Raw genomic sequence first — 13,632 nt, forward strand, 5'->3', positions numbered from 1 at the left:
GACATTTTCTTATACCGATCTTAATCAAAGGACCAACGAAGTAAAATGACGAAAATTTGTCAGGAAGCAGGCTGTTTAATAAATTTATGGCATTATTTACCTGTCCTTGTGCTAGAGACGTAGAAATATGCCTGCAATCATCTGCCATAGACATGTGCTATAATTTATTGCAATTTCTGTAAATGTTAGGTCATGGGAGTGCATAAAAGTCAACACAAAAGACTTGCACACTAACATTTGTGCTTTTTTTACGCCAGTATAGTGTTGTAAAGTGTATAATATGTTCTCCCTAACTATGTGCTTTAACAGCTTTTGATTTTGCCCAGCTTTTCTTCGAGGGAGCTTGGAGTTTTACTTTGAGTGTACATTGCCCCAGGGTGCAAATGAAGAATATTTTCTGTCCAGAATTTCCAGACGGAAAATGTTCTGTGTTTAACACGGCATTAAGGAGTTCTCAAGAATTTGTTTAATATCCACAATATAATTTGACTGGCACTGTAAATTTGAAGTTACGGTAATTTTGCAGTGCAAAGAATGAAATGTGCAACTTGATCTAATCTTCCTCGCTGGACCTCTCCAGTGTTGCTTAGCACTGCACATTTCCACTGTCTGATGAGCTGATATATTAGGAGCTCTAGGTGATGGATTATGTCTTATAATGAAAGGACTTATTTTAAAACAAAAGTTATAATCATTTAATTAGTGTTAAATACATTCTTGTTTTATCTTGTTTAAAGCACATTGCTAACTGGGCAGATTTTGGAACGGATTGCAACAGAATTTAATCAGCTGCAGTTTCATGCTGTACAAAGCAAAGGCATGCCTCTTCTAGATAAAGTCAGACCTGTGAGTATATTACACATACACAGAAGCTCCATGTTTATCGTTTGTCAGATTAATAGTTATACATGCTCAGATTACATTGTTTTTGTTTCTCATTATTTTTTTAGATTTACTTTTTTACACTCTAAAAAAAGGAATGTAGCAATTTTTATTTTTGTATTAGTAATTGTTTATTTAGCTATTTATCATATAAAATTAAATGTAGTGTATTAACATTAAATTTTTTTCTTCAGCAACTAGGGTTGACATTTTTATTTGCTAGTATGTATGTATGTATGTATGTGAACATGACACTTAGGCTATATTCACACTTAGCGGTTTTTACCGCGGAACCGCCGCGATTTTGATGCTGCGGGTCCGCAGCAGTTTCCATAGCGTTTACAGTAACATGTAAACCCTATGGAAACCGCAAACCGCTGTGCACATGCTGCGGGAAAAACCGCGCGGGAACGCAGCGGTTTACAACCCGCAGCATGTCACTTCTTTGTGCAGAATCGCTGCGATTCTGCACCCATAGGAATACATTGAACCGCTTACTTCCCGCATGGGGCTGTGCCCACGTTGCGGGAAGTAAGCGGATAATGTGCGGGTGGTACCCGGGGTGGAGGAGAGGAGACTCTCCTCCAGGCCCTGGGAACCATATTTGGGGTTAAAAAATAAAAAATCTGGTTATACTCACCCTCTGATGTCCGGAGCTCCTGGGCGCTGCACGCGGCCGTCCGGTCAGAGTTGCTGTGCGACCAGGACCTGCGGTGACGTCGCGGTCACATGACCGTGACGTCACGAAGGGTCCTTCTCCCACAGCATCTTAGGAACCGGACCGCCGGGTGCAGCGCCCAGGAGATCCGGACATCAGAGGGTGAGTATAACCAATTTTTATTATTTTTAACATTACTATTGATGCTGCATATTGCTGCATATGCAGCATCAATAGTATAGGCGGAAACCCGCAGCGGAAAACGCGGAACAAACCGCGATAAATCTGCAGGGAGAACCGCAGTTGTTTTGCCCTGCAGATTTATCAAATCCGCTGCGGGAGAACCCGCAGGGACCCGACGCAAGGTGTGAACATAGCCTAAGGCCTGAGTCACACAACCGTGTAACATGGCTGAATGCTATGCAATGAAACCTCGCATAGCACTGACCAGTGATATTCTGTGGGGCAGCTCAGATTTGAGATTTTCTCTTGCTGATTCGGCTGGCGAGAACAATGGCTGCGATTGGCAGCAAGACTCGGCTCACTTGCACCCATACACGTGTATGGGTGAGAGTGACACAACGCACAGCACCCGAGTGCAGTGCGATTCCCACCGACACCAGCAGCAGAGGAAATGGAGAAATGAATTTCTCCGCCTCCTCCGCAACTGTTTTCCTATCCTGTCATGTGAGAGGATCGGAGCACAGACGCATGACACTCGGCTCCCACTCGCAGCACAGCAGGAGCCGAGGGTCATTAGCATATCGCATCGGATGCCATACGCTAGTGTGACTCCAACTTTACTGCAAATACTGCATCCAAAGGCCATAGGAGACTGGTCGGTGGTCGACCGTATCTCCTATACTTTGGCTGTCTTAGCTGTGAACTAGGCACACCACCTGGGCTATCCAGTTTACAGCTCTGGGGGGAGCCCGGTGCCATTTTATTGTAGTCCAAAGCTGTGCTCTGAGCTGCAATTTACCCATCACCACTCGCACGGTGTTCAGCGGCTACCGATAACAGAAGATCCGTGCAGCAGCGGTGAGAACTGCACAGGTCAGGGAGCCTGATATTGCACTGCTAATGCCAGGACACCAAGTGTACTCATGGCAAGAAGAATTCGCCTCTACAGCTCTGAACTGTGAGAACAATGCTGCTGAGTGACCTCTTCCAGTGCTGAGAACAGATCAGTAGCCTGTCACCAGTAGCACAATGTCCGCCTGCCCAACCTATGTTCACCACTGCTGTCACCGCAGTATTTAGCTCACAGCAATGAACTCATGACACTACTGAATTCTGAGCACTGTCTCCGTTTGCTCAGTCAGTGTAAAGCCTCATTCACTTGCCTGTAATGCAGGGACATTTGAATGCGGCTTTACTGCTGCGCCTGCTAAGTGCATCTGAAGTCTGCTGTGCTTTGCAGACACATCGATAAAGCCTCACTCAGACATGCCTGCATTACAGACACATGAATGAGGCTTTACACTGAGCAGAACCATGCATCTAATGCTATGTGATTGTCTGCTTAGCCATGTATGTAGTCCCATCACGTGTGATAGTCTACAGAGCCATGTATCTAACCTAATGTTCTCATGTGTGATAGTCTGCTGAGCGATGCGACTAACCCTATTATGTGATGCCATTTATCTATCATGTGTGATTCAGTGAACAGAGCAGTGCCATCTAACCATATCGGCGATGACAGCAGTCCCCTATGACACTGTTCACATGTTAGTATTTCTTTGACGTAACCAACACAATGTCTTCACCCTGTGATCCTAAACTTCATCTTCCCTTATCATTTTTAAAACGCCCGGAATGGGAGGGCATGAGTGACCTGTCCACATTTACTGCAGTTATAATGTGACCTTGCACTACATGAAGTTTCAGCAGCTGCACTCCCTAGTGATAAAGTTGAAGATATCAAGACTTTTTAAACTACTTTTCATCATATTTTATACCATTAAAAATCAAGTAAATCTTTAATTCAACTTTTTGAATTGTTGAAAACATTTTAGGGAATGACCGGGTCCCAGGCAAGTTTTAATACTATTGCACAAAATTGTTTCTCCATATTTCAACACGTTTTGAGGCAATTGTGCTGTTTAAGGGTTTATTTCAAGAAATTATTTTTGTATGTTCTGAGCGTCATTAAGGGTTTCTCCAGGAATATGATTAAATGGCACATAATTGAAACTGCATGCCTTTCTTGTCTCATGTCAGAATGGGTTGCCGCCTGAACAGACACTGCTACAGAGTTCTGTGTCTCAACTGTCAGAGAAGCAGTATTGTAGACATAAGTACAAACCTCAGTGTGCTAGCAGACAGTGCTATGACATTAAACGACATACATCTTTTTTTTTTTTTTAAACATAAATTTTTATTTACAAATTGTGTCAAGCATTACATCTTATTGACATTAAATTCTTAATAATTAACACAACGTTATGGGGATTAGGGAAGGGAAGAGGATAGGGGAAATGGTGACATTACAATAACTATCCAATCACATTCTCTATATGCAAATCTGCAAAGTCATTTAAGAACGGTATTTAAACGGAAAGATAACCAATTGTTCCATTTTTTCTGAAATTGAGCTATATTATTATTAGATGTAGCGATTATTTTTTCTGATAGGCAATTTTCGTTGATCAGTGATACGACCTCGGGCAGTGAGGGGCACCTGGAGTTTTTCCAGTAACTAGCAATTTTGAGTCTTGTTGCTACAATAATATGTACAATCACTGTACGGAACTCATAGGGAAACGAGTCCAAATCAATAGCGAGTAACGCCTGCTGTGCATTAAGAGTCACCGGTATACCACAAATCTGGAACATCAGATGATCTATGGCTGCCCACAGACGTCTAATTCTGTCACAACTCCACCATATATGTAGCATGTCTGCACAGGGGTCTCCACACCTCCAGCACGTGTCTGGGGAACTGCAGAACATCCTGGACAATCTACTGGGAGTGAAATACCACCGATATAACAATTTCCTGGCGTTTTCTATGTGGTTAGTACATTTAGATTGGCTTCCAATAATTAAGAAGGATGCCCTCCACTGATCCGGTGTGAATGTGCAGTTTAGGTCTTTTTCCCACTTTTGCAGGTATGTAGTTAGAGAGGGCAGAGTATTCTCCAACATACAGTCGTAGCTTGTGGACAGCGCTCTAATCTGTGATGTCGGGTTCATCAGCATAGAGTAAAGTTTAGATGGCGGTGCAGGCATCTGTTTTTTCCTTTCAGTTAGGAAATGCCGGATCTGCAAATATTTGTAAAAATCCCTTTGAGGAACATTGTATTTATCTCTCAATGATGTAAAAGTAATTAATTCCTCCCCCTCATACAAGTTCCCAATTGAGGTGGTTTTGGGTAAATTCCAATTTTTAAGTTTGAGGTCCGGGATACAATGCTCCAGTGTCTCTATAGGAGCTTTGAGGAATGCGGTTTGTATAAGGCCTAATTTATTAGTCAACACACTCCATAGCTCCAGAGCCGCGTCTATTGTTGGGGACATTTTTAGGTTTCTATTAGGGACTTTAGTTTGATGTGCATGGTAAAAAGCTGAGACATTGGAGGTTCTCATCAAATGTTTTTCAATTGCTATCCAGTGCCGATCATCATCATTATTCCACATGAATCGTAACTGTTCGAATAATGCGGCCCTGTAGTACCGGACCACTGAGGGGCACCCCAGGCCACCCTTACTCATAGGGATGTAAAGCGTGTCCGCTTGGACTCTGGGTTTTCTCTCTTGCCAAATGTATTTTAAAATCATTGCTTGAATCTCTTTTAATATTTTCATTGGGAATATGATGGGGAGATTGCGGAACAAATACAGTATTTGTGGGAGAATGAACATTTTTACCGATGCAATCCTGCCCAGCCATGATAGTTCGTGTTTCTTCATACGTAACATGTCAGTTTGGATTTTCTTCCTCAGAGACTCATAATTCAATGATAGCATTTTATCTGCCGAGAGAGTCAGCCGAATACCTAAATACTCAATATGGTCATTTTCCCACTTAAAAGGGTACTTATTCTCAAAGCTTTTGGGGTGTTTTGTGAGAGGGGTCAGGTTTAATACCTGGCATTTAGACACGTTCAGCTTATAATATGATATTTTAGTATATGAATCGATTACTTGCATTGCTGCCGGTAATGATTCTGTCGGGTTTGTTAACGCTAGAATGATGTCGTCAGCAAATAAGCCTATTTTGTGTTCCGTTTTATTCACCTGAATTCCTGATATCATCGAGTGTGATCTAATTTTCTGCGCTAGAGGCTCAATCACCAAAGCGAATATAAGGGGTGATAGCGGACACCCCTGTCTCGTCCCGTTAGTAATAGTAAACCTGTCCGACATCATTCCAGAGACAGAAACCGATGCTGATGGGTGAGAATATAGCAGAGTGATTGCTTTAGCAATATTACCCGTAAATCCGAATCTGGCCAGAACCTCAAACAGGTATCCCCAATGCACCCGATCGAACGCCTTCTCCGCGTCCAGGGATAGGAGCAGAGAAGGCGTCCGGTCCCTCCCCGCCACATGGATGAGGTCAATCATTCGTCTGGTGCCGTCCAATGTCTGTCTAGATTTGATAAATCCAACCTGGTCTCTGTGCACCAGGGAAGGGATCACATCGGAGAGTCTATTTGCTAAGATTTTGGAGTACAGCTTGAGGTCAGTATTTAGTAGGGATATTGGCCTGAAATTACTTGGATGATCGGGAGTTTTTCCTGGCTTGGGAAGAGGGACTATAGTCGCTTGTAACATTTCTTCTCGTATTTTGCCTGTTTCAAATATATTTTGGAAGACTAATAATAGATGTGGGGACAATATTTGGTTGAATAACTTCAAGTATTCATTAGTTATACCATCCGGTCCTGGGGATTTATTATTTTTTGTTGCCTGAATGGTTTGTTGGATTTCTTTTTGGCTTATAGGTTGATTTATTGCCATCAATTTATCCTCTGGGATTTGGGGTAAAGATATGCTATTCAGGAAATTATTAATTAGCTCAGCGTTGGGTTGTGGGATAAGGTTGTCGGTCTTGAGATTATAGAGTGAGGAGTAATATCTTGCGAAAGTATTCGCAATTTCTTTAGGGTTGTATATTTTGTTCTTTTGATCATCTTGTATGTGAGCTATTTTTTGCTTTGTTAATCTCGCTTTAATCTTATTGGCAAGTATTTTACTCGCCTTATTCCCCTGCCAATAATATTTAGCTTTATTCCTCCTCAAATTATGCTCATATTTATATTGGAATAGCTGATATAGTTCGTATCTTGCCTTTTGTAGTTTCCTATATACCGTGGGTGATGGGCTATGTTTATGGATGTTTTCCATTGTTGCTATATTTTTATTGAGCTCTTCTATTTGTCGCATTCTCAATTTTTTGTGTTGCGCTGCTATCTGTATTAGCCGCCCTCTTATATAGGCCTTGTGGGCGCACCACACTGTGGTCGGGGATATGTCAGGGGTACTATTGATATCAAAAAATTCCTGGAGAAGGTCGTTAAGTTGGGATTTAATATTATCTGAGGCTATTAAGAAGTTATTAATTCTCCACGGAGAATAAGTTAAATTATTGTACGTCTCTTTAATTTGGCATGTTACAGGAGCGTGGTCCGACCAGGTTATGTTCCCAATTTTTGCTGATTGTATATTTTGTAGGAGCCATTTATCCACTACTATTAGATCTATTCTTGAATATACTTTATGTGGGTGGGAGTAATATGTATAATCCCTTTCAGAAGCATGAAGGACCCTCCACGTGTCATACAATTCTTCTGATATAAGACACTGGGACAGCGCATGGGATTGGGACTTTTTCTTTGAGCACCAAGATTTGTCTATGTTGGGGATCGGGACGAGGTTAAAATCTCCACAGATTAGCAGGGATCCTTGTTTTATTTTGGATAATTTAGTTATGAGGTCTTTAATAAAAGTGATTTGACCTGTATTGGGTGCATATATAGATGCAATTGTATACACCTTGTTATTGATGCTACATATCAATATTACATATCTGCCTTCATCATCCAGAACGCTATCAACAAGCTGGAACGCTACAGTGTCTTTTATTGCAATCGCTACCCCTCTCTTCTTTTTCGCCGCATATGACACATAGATATGGGGATAATTTTTATGTTGTAGTCTATGGGTATCATCACGATTTAAATGAGTTTCTTGGACACATAGTATGTCCGCTTTGAGTGCCTGGGCTTCCTTCCATAATAACGATCTCTTGAAAGGGCTGTTTAGGCCTTTCACATTAATGCTAGATATTTGAAATACCATCAGTTACAAAAAAGAAAAAAAAATTCAATCAGTCACCAGATACAGGATAATAATAAGGGAAACAAAGGGGTTAAAGTAATTAAAAACAACCAGAACAAGTACAACTTGTACAACTCAGAGTCCGGTTCTATGTGAACCAACTGGATAGTCGTTCCTATCCAGTATTAAAGGGGGGGAGAGAATAGAAAAAACGAAAGCAATATTCTCATGCCCCTTCAACCTGCCAGCCAGGCAAAAAAATAACAGTGTGGTGTCCTGGCATAGGCACACAGGGGATACATATGGTAACAGAGTACTTGCGTGAGAATCAGGTCCATTCTTTGTTCAGTGTCGGGGGTCTTTTCTTTAGTGGGGAGCTGGTATCTTCATCCACTGATGTCAGGGACCATTCCTGGAGCAGGGTCATGGCCTCTCTGGGAGACGCAAGGACGTGTGAAGTTCCGTTTTTCGTCACGATGAGCTTTACTGGATATCCCCACTTGTAGACAATACTGTTGTCCCGTAGAATCTTGGTTGCGGATGAGAATTCTCGCCTCCTGTTCAGGGTTGTCGCAGACAAGTCGGTGAACACCAGAATGTTCCGGAATCTTTCTGGAAGTTCTTGCTTTGCTGACGCTGACTTGGTCACTGCCTCCTTGAAATGGTAGAAGTGCAGCCTGGCTATCACGTCTCGCGGTGCGGAGCTGGGAGCAGACTTTGGTTTGGGGATCCGATGTGCCCTGTCAATCAGCAGGTCCCTCTGTTCTGCTGACGGCACCAGAATTGTGAAGAAGTCCATTAGAAACTCCTTTAGTGTATCCGCTGACACACTCTCAGGGATTCCTCTGAAACGTAGGTTATTGCGCCTGGATCGGTCTTCTAGGTCTGCAAGCTTCAGTTTTAGGGCCATGATTTCTTCGTCCGCTTCATTATGCGCGTCTACTAGTTGGTTGTGCGCCGTAGTATATTCCTCCAGTTTCCCCTCTATGTGTGAGGTTCTGTCGCCAATCTGCGTTATTTCTTTATGTAGCTCAGTGAAAGCCGTTGTGATATCAGTGTGAATGGCTTGCTTCAGGTCTCCCAGCAGGGATTTGAGTGTGGCTACAGTGACAGGGGCAGAATTGGAGTCTGTAATAGGAGAGTCTGAGGAGACGGTCAGGGCTGTGTTTAGTGGCTGTAAATCTTCAGGCTCTGAACCTTCAGCATTCCTAGCAGGGGGGAAAAGCAGGGACTGCAGCGTTGGTGAATAGCTCTGTGTGCTCAGGGATCTTTCAGTTTTGCTGGGAGTTTGGGGCTGGTGGAGTGATTCACTGTGCAGCTCTGACCTTTGCTTCACACTGCCATCACTCCTGCTGCTGCCGGCGGCCGCGTGGTGAGAGTTGCGGTCGCCATCTTGGATCCAACTACCCATCGCTTCAAAGACCTGGACCCTGCTGGGCGCCTGCCCCCTCCTTCTCCCTCGCTTCATTCCTGGAGTGCACCACCGCCTGGCTTATCTTATCTTCAGATCTGACCTCCTCCGGTCACCTCACTGTGCTTTGGGCCGCTTATGATAGCTGGTGGTTAGGGAGCTCGAGCCTCGCACGTCCGCTCAGCTCCACATCCGGTCACGCCCCCCGACATACATCTTTTTACTGAATGAGCACAAAGGTTTTTTTAATTTCTTTAGGAGAAGATTTATTCTCTGTCACAGCCTTGCTCTCGCAGATCACTGAAGTATTTGTGCTTATGATACTATTGACAGTTGAGACCCGTCTTGAAAGTGGCGTTTCTAGATTACAGCCCATCTTAACACATGACTGCTATGGGCTGCAGTTTGAATTGTGTGACAGGTCATTTTATCACATGTAGAATCCCTTTAGAGTCTGATGTTCTTTTTGTTACTTTCAAAATTTGTTGTTGTTTGCTAACACAAATGTTGTTTCTGTTTCTACCTTTAAGCGTATTGCTGGCATCACAGCTATGTTACAACGCTCTCTGGAAGGTCTCTTATTAGAAGGCCTTCAGACCTCTAATGTGGATATAATTCGTCACTGCTTGAGAACATACGCAACGATTGACAAAACAAAAGATGCCGAAGCACTTGTTGGTCAGGTGCTGGTAAAACCATATATTGATGAGGTATGTCTTAAAGTATACAACTACTTTGTGTGAAAATCTCCATATTCTTAGCTATAGAATGCTTGTTTATATTCCCATCACTCTTACTGGCATACCTCATATTTGGATGCAGAAAGTTTCTGTCAGTGTAACAAGACTGCAGCCATTTTGATTTTTGTTATGATTACCCCCTTTCTAAAAGGTGTTCGGTTAGTGTCAAGCTGGCAAATCTAATGCATTGCAGTTTTGGGTATTGCAATGCATTAGACAAGTGATAAGAGACGTAAATGTTGAAGTCCCACTTTTATTTTTTTTTCCACCCACAAACTATGCTATGACAATCTATCGCAAAAGTAAAATGATGGTCACTCCCTCCCGAGCCCTGCCGTGTGACCAATGAGTTTTGCAACATTCAGGAGAAATTGTGTAACAAATTGATTGCTTTTTTACATATGTACCCTTTGAAAATGAATCTGGGGCTAAAACAACATTTTAATAGTAAAAATGTAATCATTTCTTACCCAAAGGTATAAACACCTGTGACACACCTGTGCTGTCAATGTGAATACTGAGGGCTGCAGTTTGTAAAATGGGGTCAGTTATGGGGGTTCTGCTGTTCTGGGCCCTCAGTGGCTCTGCCAATGTGACCTGGCATCCGGAAACCATTCCAGCAAAATCTGCACTATAATATAGAGCTCCTTCCCTTCTGAGCTTGACACTGCATAAAAAGTAGCTTCCAACTACCTATGAGAGTATTCAATCAAATAATGCAGCACCACTCTGTAGCGCCAAAACTTGCAAACATGAAATATGAAAATGTAATTGCATTCCTTCACTAGGAATATGAAAAATTGAGAAAGTTTAGCACATAAATTGGCCGATTTATGTGTACCTGGTAGCAACGATAAGGCATTTCTCGTTTACCAGGACTTAACAATGCCAATCCTCTCTTAGAATAAAGTCTTCATCTGTATGGGAACCTGTGAATCCTCTCTTAGACTAAAATCTATATCTCTGTGGAGGGGTAGGGTCCTGCCTTGATTAAAAATGCCTGTAGCTAAGAGGCGGATTGCTCAGTCAGAAGGCTAATAATGAATACAAATTTCAAAAAAACAACCGTCACATCCAAACATAGACTAGGTCTGAACAGGTGCTAACCTAGAGTCACCATCTCATAAACAATCAAATGAATAAGGCGCTACAGGGTGCTGCCTTACTTGATTAAATATGCGTTGGTGACTCTAGGTTAGCACCTGTTCAAACCTAGTCTATGTTTGGAAGTGACTGTCAGTATTGATATACTCTGGAGAAATTGCGTAACAATCTGTGAGGTCCATTTTAAATAGGCCTTTTAAAAATTAAAAATTGTGGGCTAAAACATTTTAGTGAGAAAAATACGGTAAATACATTTAATTTCCACAGTCTAATGTTGCACTATTCTGTTTATCAGCTGTCTGTTTAAAATGCTCAATACACCCCCTAGACGAATTCCTCAAGAAGTGTAGTTTCCAAAATGGGGTCACTTGTGGCGGGTTTCTGCTGTTTTGTCACCTCAGCGGCTCTTAAAATGAGATGGCACCCATAGTCTCTTCTTGCAAAATCTGTGCTTAAGGGTATGTGCACACGTTGCGGATTCGTGTGCGAATTTTTCCACGCAGATTCTAAAAAAATCTGGTAAAACGCTCTGCGTTTAACCCGCGGATTTACCGCGGTTTTCACATGCCATTTTTACACCTGCGGATTCTGATTATGTAGCAGGTGTAAAATGCTGCGGAATCCGCACAAAGAATTGACATGCTGCGGAAAATAAACCACAGTGTTTCCGCGCAGTATTTCTTTATTGCCTCTCATTGGGGGACACAGGAACCACGGGCGTATGCTGCTGCCACTAGGAGGCTGACACTATGCACAAAAAAAGTTAGCTCCTCTCTGCAGTGTACACCCCACCTACTGGCATTATACTCTTCAGTTTAGCTTAGTGTCAGTAGGAGGTGGACAGGGGCCTTTCATTAGACCCTTATCTACCTCAATGTGCGTCATTTTTCTTTAGGTTCTCTGGAGGGATACAGGGTGAGCAGTCACACCTGTAGTCCCACTATGCGGACTATGAGTACGGCGTGTACTGCCACCCCGTATCCTCATAGATCCCTCTCCAGGACCAAGAGCCTCGCACACAAACGTGCTTAGAAGTCCAGTCCTGGCTCCGTCCCCCACCCACTCGCCCACCAGAGCCTAACGGTTGGAGGAGACGAGGACGTCCATCACAGTTCTGTGGACGTCTCATTCCCCTCAGGTTGGTAACTGCGTGGGATGTTTAGGTGAGTATTTCCCCTAAATTTCCCAGATCTTCCCCTGTCCTCCCTCGCAGTGTGGGGGAGTAGAAGTCCCTAAATGCGCTGCACGATCTTCTTATGGCGGCGCTGACCTTTATTTTTAATAGGGATCCCAGGGGCACCAACACGAGCAGTATCTCTTCGCTTCCTCCTGAGCTCCTCATCGGGGCCGCAATGCTCTCTCTGCAGCCGCACTGCTCGGCGGCCGCAATGTCTCCTCTTACAGAGGCACAAGCTGCCGCTCCCCCCTGCGGCTGCAATGCGTCCTGTGTCTGCGCGGTGGCCTTGGCAGGCTGCCGCGCTACTTACTCCCTGCGGTGCACTGCTTCGGCGCTGCGATCCTCTCTCCGGCGGTGCCGGCCTCTCATTTACGACCTGGCTTCGGCCGGGGCCTACTTCCGGCGCCGCGACCCCGACACTTACGTTCTCTCGGGCGGCCTTGGCAGGCTGCCGCGCTGCTCAGTCCCTGCGGCGCACTGCTCCGGATCCGCAGTTCTCTTTTCCGGCAGCGCCGGCCTCTAATTTATGTCCCGGCTTCGGCCAGGGCCTACTTCCGGCGCCGCGATCCCAACTTTTTTCCCGCCCGACAACCTCCTCCACGCATTCTCCGCCCACCAGCGCCATCTTGGTGCTCCTGGGCGCTCAGCGGGTTCCATCCCCACCTTGCTGGTGCCACACATCGCCGCTCCACTACCTTGCAGAGCGCGCAGTTTGGCGTTTTTCCTGCGGTTCCTCATCTTGAAGTGCGGCAGGAGATCACATCGCCTCCTGTCTAAAGACTTCCCCGGAGGTCCACCCGCAAGCCGGACAACTTCCTCCACCTGGACCCCGTTTTCGGCCGTGAGTAGCTCTGCACTGCAGACTGACACTTCCCTCTGCCCCCCTGTCCCCTAACCCTCTGGCATTTTCTTCAGGGACCCTTCATAATGTCTACCACTAAGGGAGACCGCTCTCGTCCTCCTACGTCTTCCTCTTCTGCTTTAGTCAAATACTTTGCATGTTCATCCTGTAACTGCAAACTTCCCTCAGGTCAGTCCTCTCCGCTCTGTCAGACCTGCAGCAACCCGATTGTTCCCACCACCCAGGATCCCCCAGCTGCTCCGCTTGAGAGTGATACCCCCACCCCTAGCTGGGCCTCCTCTCTGTCACAATCGGTAGCGGATCTAACTCGGGTGTCTCAAACTCTGGTGTCCGTGCTGGATCGATTACCCCTGCAGACCCCCGCAGTAGCCAGTGGGTCGCAGGAACCTCCGTCGGAGCCCTCCATTATAAGCCGCAAAAGGTCCAGACAGGAACGCCGGTCTGAGTCCTCCTCTCACTCCATCTCGCCACAGGGTCCTTCTCTGCGGTCGACTTCACCCCCTGTCCTCC

At 44.7% G+C, this 13,632-nt stretch overlaps 1 protein-coding gene across 3 annotated transcripts in view; it reads left to right on the forward strand.

Annotated features, from left to right (window-relative positions):
* The window catches only part of COG2 (component of oligomeric golgi complex 2), a 139,143-nt gene that overhangs the window by 22,692 nt on the left and 102,819 nt on the right, over positions 1-13,632 (forward strand). For all 3 annotated transcript variants that reach the window (XM_069769462.1, XM_069769463.1, XM_069769465.1), the window contains 2 exons: positions 738-846; positions 9,770-9,949. In XM_069769462.1, coding sequence (XP_069625563.1) covers positions 738-846; positions 9,770-9,949 — 289 coding nt within the window. The remainder of the gene's footprint in view (positions 1-737; positions 847-9,769; positions 9,950-13,632) is intronic.

The sequence above is a fragment of the Ranitomeya imitator genome, chromosome 5 (assembly GCF_032444005.1).
Source record: "Ranitomeya imitator isolate aRanImi1 chromosome 5, aRanImi1.pri, whole genome shotgun sequence".
Lineage (NCBI taxonomy): Eukaryota > Metazoa > Chordata > Amphibia > Anura > Dendrobatidae > Ranitomeya > Ranitomeya imitator.